Source organism: Sander vitreus, chromosome 7 (genome assembly GCF_031162955.1).
Source record: "Sander vitreus isolate 19-12246 chromosome 7, sanVit1, whole genome shotgun sequence".
In the NCBI taxonomy this organism is placed as follows: Eukaryota; Metazoa; Chordata; class Actinopteri; order Perciformes; family Percidae; genus Sander; species Sander vitreus.
The window spans coordinates 3,959,015-3,962,386 of record NC_135861.1 but is presented as its reverse complement, the minus strand read 5'-3'; the positions used below and the strand labels follow the sequence as shown (position 1 = coordinate 3,962,386).

Sequence of the window (3,372 nt, the reverse complement as noted above, 5' to 3'; positions counted from 1 at the left end):
AATATCAATACAATATCGATATATTGCCCAGATCTAGTATACATGTACTGTATATAATGTATGCCGTGGATTTCTTTGGACCCTGGTTGGGTGATTTCACAGACTTATTATTTTGCTCACCTTGTATGCATTGTCCCGGTATTCATCCAGGTAATAGTCAGCCCGGTCGATAGCTCGGAAAGCCCGCTCCACCAGGTCTGAGCGGATGTAGTAAGCCTCCTTCAGGTTGTCAATCAAGTCGTCATTGTCCTCACCAGCACTTACAGCTCCCCCCATGTTGACTGAAGGCAAAGAGAAACTGGTGATTCACTATAACAATATGATAAGAATTACTGTGCTAGAAAAAGTCTACAGTAAGCAAGCATTGCTGCACACATTTTCAAACCCTTTCATCTGGATTAGAGAGGAAAGATCAACAGAAACGTATGTCCTTTTGTTAAAAAAGGACAAATCCATTCTTTTCAGACTTACTCTTTACAGTCTGTAAATTTAATTTAATGAGATTCAATTTAATGAGTCTGTAAATCTTTCTGTATATGTTCTTTCATTTGATTTAAGTAACTGTATTGATTTGGCATCAGAAAGTTACACACAAGAGCATGGCAAGATTACGACAACTTCTCCATCAAACAGAGAAAAAAAAAGTCTGAGCCTGTCAGTGGCAAAAACAGCACATGGTACATTCACGTTGCATAATTGCCCTATAGGATTACATTGCAGCCTGTTTAATGGTTTCCGGTTACAGGCCTCTCGCTCAATACTGGACCAATTTCCAAAAAATGTCCCATTTGTCACTTAGACACAAAAACATGGGGAAATTGGATCCAGGTTGCAAATACCAAAACTCCCGTTTAAGTCCTTTGGTGAGAAGTTAAAGGGTAACTACCGTTTTTTTCAACCCTTTGTTCTATGTGTTTGTGTCTAAGTGACTGATGGGAACAACAATCTTGGACATTGGTCCAGTATTAAGCGAGATCGCTGCAGTCGGCAGCGGCGAAGCAAGCTACAATGTAAGTTAATAGGGCAATTGTCCAGCTTGTATTTACCTTCACAAAAGTGCTCGTTTTGCCACTGACAGGCTCAGATTAATATTCTAAGTGTCTGACAACATTATTGAAAGGATCCCTTCAAAAGTCTGCACGATAAACTCCAATACAATCACAACCTGTCGAAACACAAAGTACAAAGTAGTGGTGTAGCGTAGTTCAAAAGGCATCCACCATTAAGCTCTGTAGACTTTGCGCACAAATAAGCCTGACCCAACCAAATGTAGAGGCCTAAATGAAGCGTTTGGCAGCAGGATACAGCTGTAGGTGTGAATACTGTGGCTGCAGCAGCAGTAGTTCAGGGTGGTGTTAAAAACAACACCAGAGGGCAATGCCAAAGGACAGGAGATCACAGGGTGCACACTGGCTGCCAAATACTGGCCATAGCCATGATGAGGCTATAAAAGAACAAAGGACTGTGTGCATTTACATATTACTGGCCCTCCTGCCTTTGATGCCACTTGGGTTGAGATGAAGAGGATGTTTATCAGGCACAGAATCAATAAAAGGAACAAACAGCAGTTGCTGCATCAAAATGAATACCATTTTCAGGGAAGCGAATCCACAATGAGATGTTGCCACTGTGAAAATCAGTGCTTTCCCTAGGTTTGTGGAAGACTTGGGTGGGTAGGTTAAGGGGTCCTACCTTAAGAAACTACTTTTTGCAATAAAAAAAAAAATGCCTTGCCGCAGATAACTCAAAAAGCTTATAGGCAAAACTTGCTAAATAAGATTGAGAATTGATTTTTCATTCATTTAGCTTAGGTGGTGCCCAAAACAGCTTGGGTGCTGCGCCTAAACCTTATAATGGAAGGGGAAATCATAGTTCTTCTTCAGGAGGTTAAGCACACCTCTTGACCACAAGAGGGCGCTGTAGCCCATTGTGTTACAAACTAAGTGGTTTAGTAGGCTAGTAGGGTACACACTTCCTATAAAAACACTGCCATTTGAGCTTCGAAATTCATTCCTTGATTCAATAAATTAGGTATCACGGCCGTTCTTTCATTTACATCGTGTATAAGGAGAGTCAAAAGTCACGCCCAGACATGCAACTGCAGCAGGTTTCATTGCACCGCGGCGCATACATCCACAGCCCGTGCACGTTGTTGCGGTTGCTGTTTGCGCCACTCAGGTGATCCGAATTCGAATAAACACTCAGATTCAAGCCCTCTTAGTCTAACAATCGTCTGGTACGAACAACAAAAAGGAAATATTACATATGTAACAGACTGCCATGCAGTGGCAAGGTCAACACAAACAGAAATAACCGCATTCTCGTCTTCGCTGGGAGAGAAGACAGATCGAAACAAGAACGACAACAGCTAACGTTAACTGCTGCTGGAGCAGAAACAAACCACTGGCTCTCACTGCGCCTCCATACTAAAGCCCGGTACAGCTAATACCTTGTGAAAATGCCGACTGATATTTTCTGTTTTAGCGGGTTTCCTTGTGTTCAGCCTTTTTGTTGTTGTGAAGATCCAGTCAGAAGAACAGAAGCACTGCTAGATGTAAACATTCGGCCAGCAGACGCGCTGACGTCAGACGTAACTTACGCAAAATAACGGCCAGAGGAGCATGGCCCAGAGTGATATCTATGGCTCTGGCATGGCCTACATTCTGCTCTCAGCTGTGAAACTGGAACAGTTCAGACGCGATTAAAAACGAACAGAGGACATAAATATGAACGATTAAAAAAAAAGAAGAAAAAAAAGTCTATTAACAACTGAGTATTTGAAACACAATATTAGTCTTTCGTCATGTTTTTGTGCCTCTTATCTTAGTCTATATATAGGGCCTTACATTTATGGAGTTTTTTCTTTAACCACGTGACTCAGCCAATCACAACTGAGTCTGTTATCTGCTTTTAAGATCAGCACCCTGTCTGTGCTGTAATCATGGATGCATTAGGCTGTAATAGATTGAGAAACTAACTGTAGCATTGGACTTTAATTAACAATTTAATTAAATAAGCTTTGGTTGTCACTGTGTGGTTCTAATGGGCCTTCGGCTAGTGACCTAAGTCAGTGGCCTTTTTTATAGCAGACATTTTGACATTTCACAGTAGGAAACGCACAGGTGTAAGTGATAAAATGAATGATGAATTCCATTTAGCTGCTTTAGTTTCAGGCTCCTGCTGGCTCACTGTCACACTCATGGCTTACTGGGACACTTGATTAGAATAGAGAGATAGTGATTGTTATTAATAACACTTGAGCTGTTCAAAACTGCAGTAAAAAAAAGGAGCTATTGAATAGATTGCTAGAAATATAGAAACACCTGCAATAAATACTGTAAGTTGTTGATTCAGCTACTGTATATGGTAACT

At 41.1% G+C, this 3,372-nt stretch overlaps 1 protein-coding gene across 1 annotated transcript in view; it reads right to left on the bottom strand.

The window, feature by feature from the left end:
* pcmtd2b (protein-L-isoaspartate (D-aspartate) O-methyltransferase domain containing 2b) overlaps nt 1-2,582 on the bottom strand; it is a 16,707-nt gene extending 14,125 nt beyond the window's left edge. Inside the window, exons 1-2 of the mRNA XM_078254254.1 lie at nt 2,450-2,582; nt 121-281 (exon numbers count right to left, since the gene is read on the bottom strand). Coding sequence (XP_078110380.1) covers nt 121-276 — 156 coding nt within the window. The 5' untranslated portion in view covers nt 277-281; nt 2,450-2,582. The remainder of the gene's footprint in view (nt 1-120; nt 282-2,449) is intronic.
* Nucleotides 2,583-3,372: the final 790 nt, after the last annotated feature.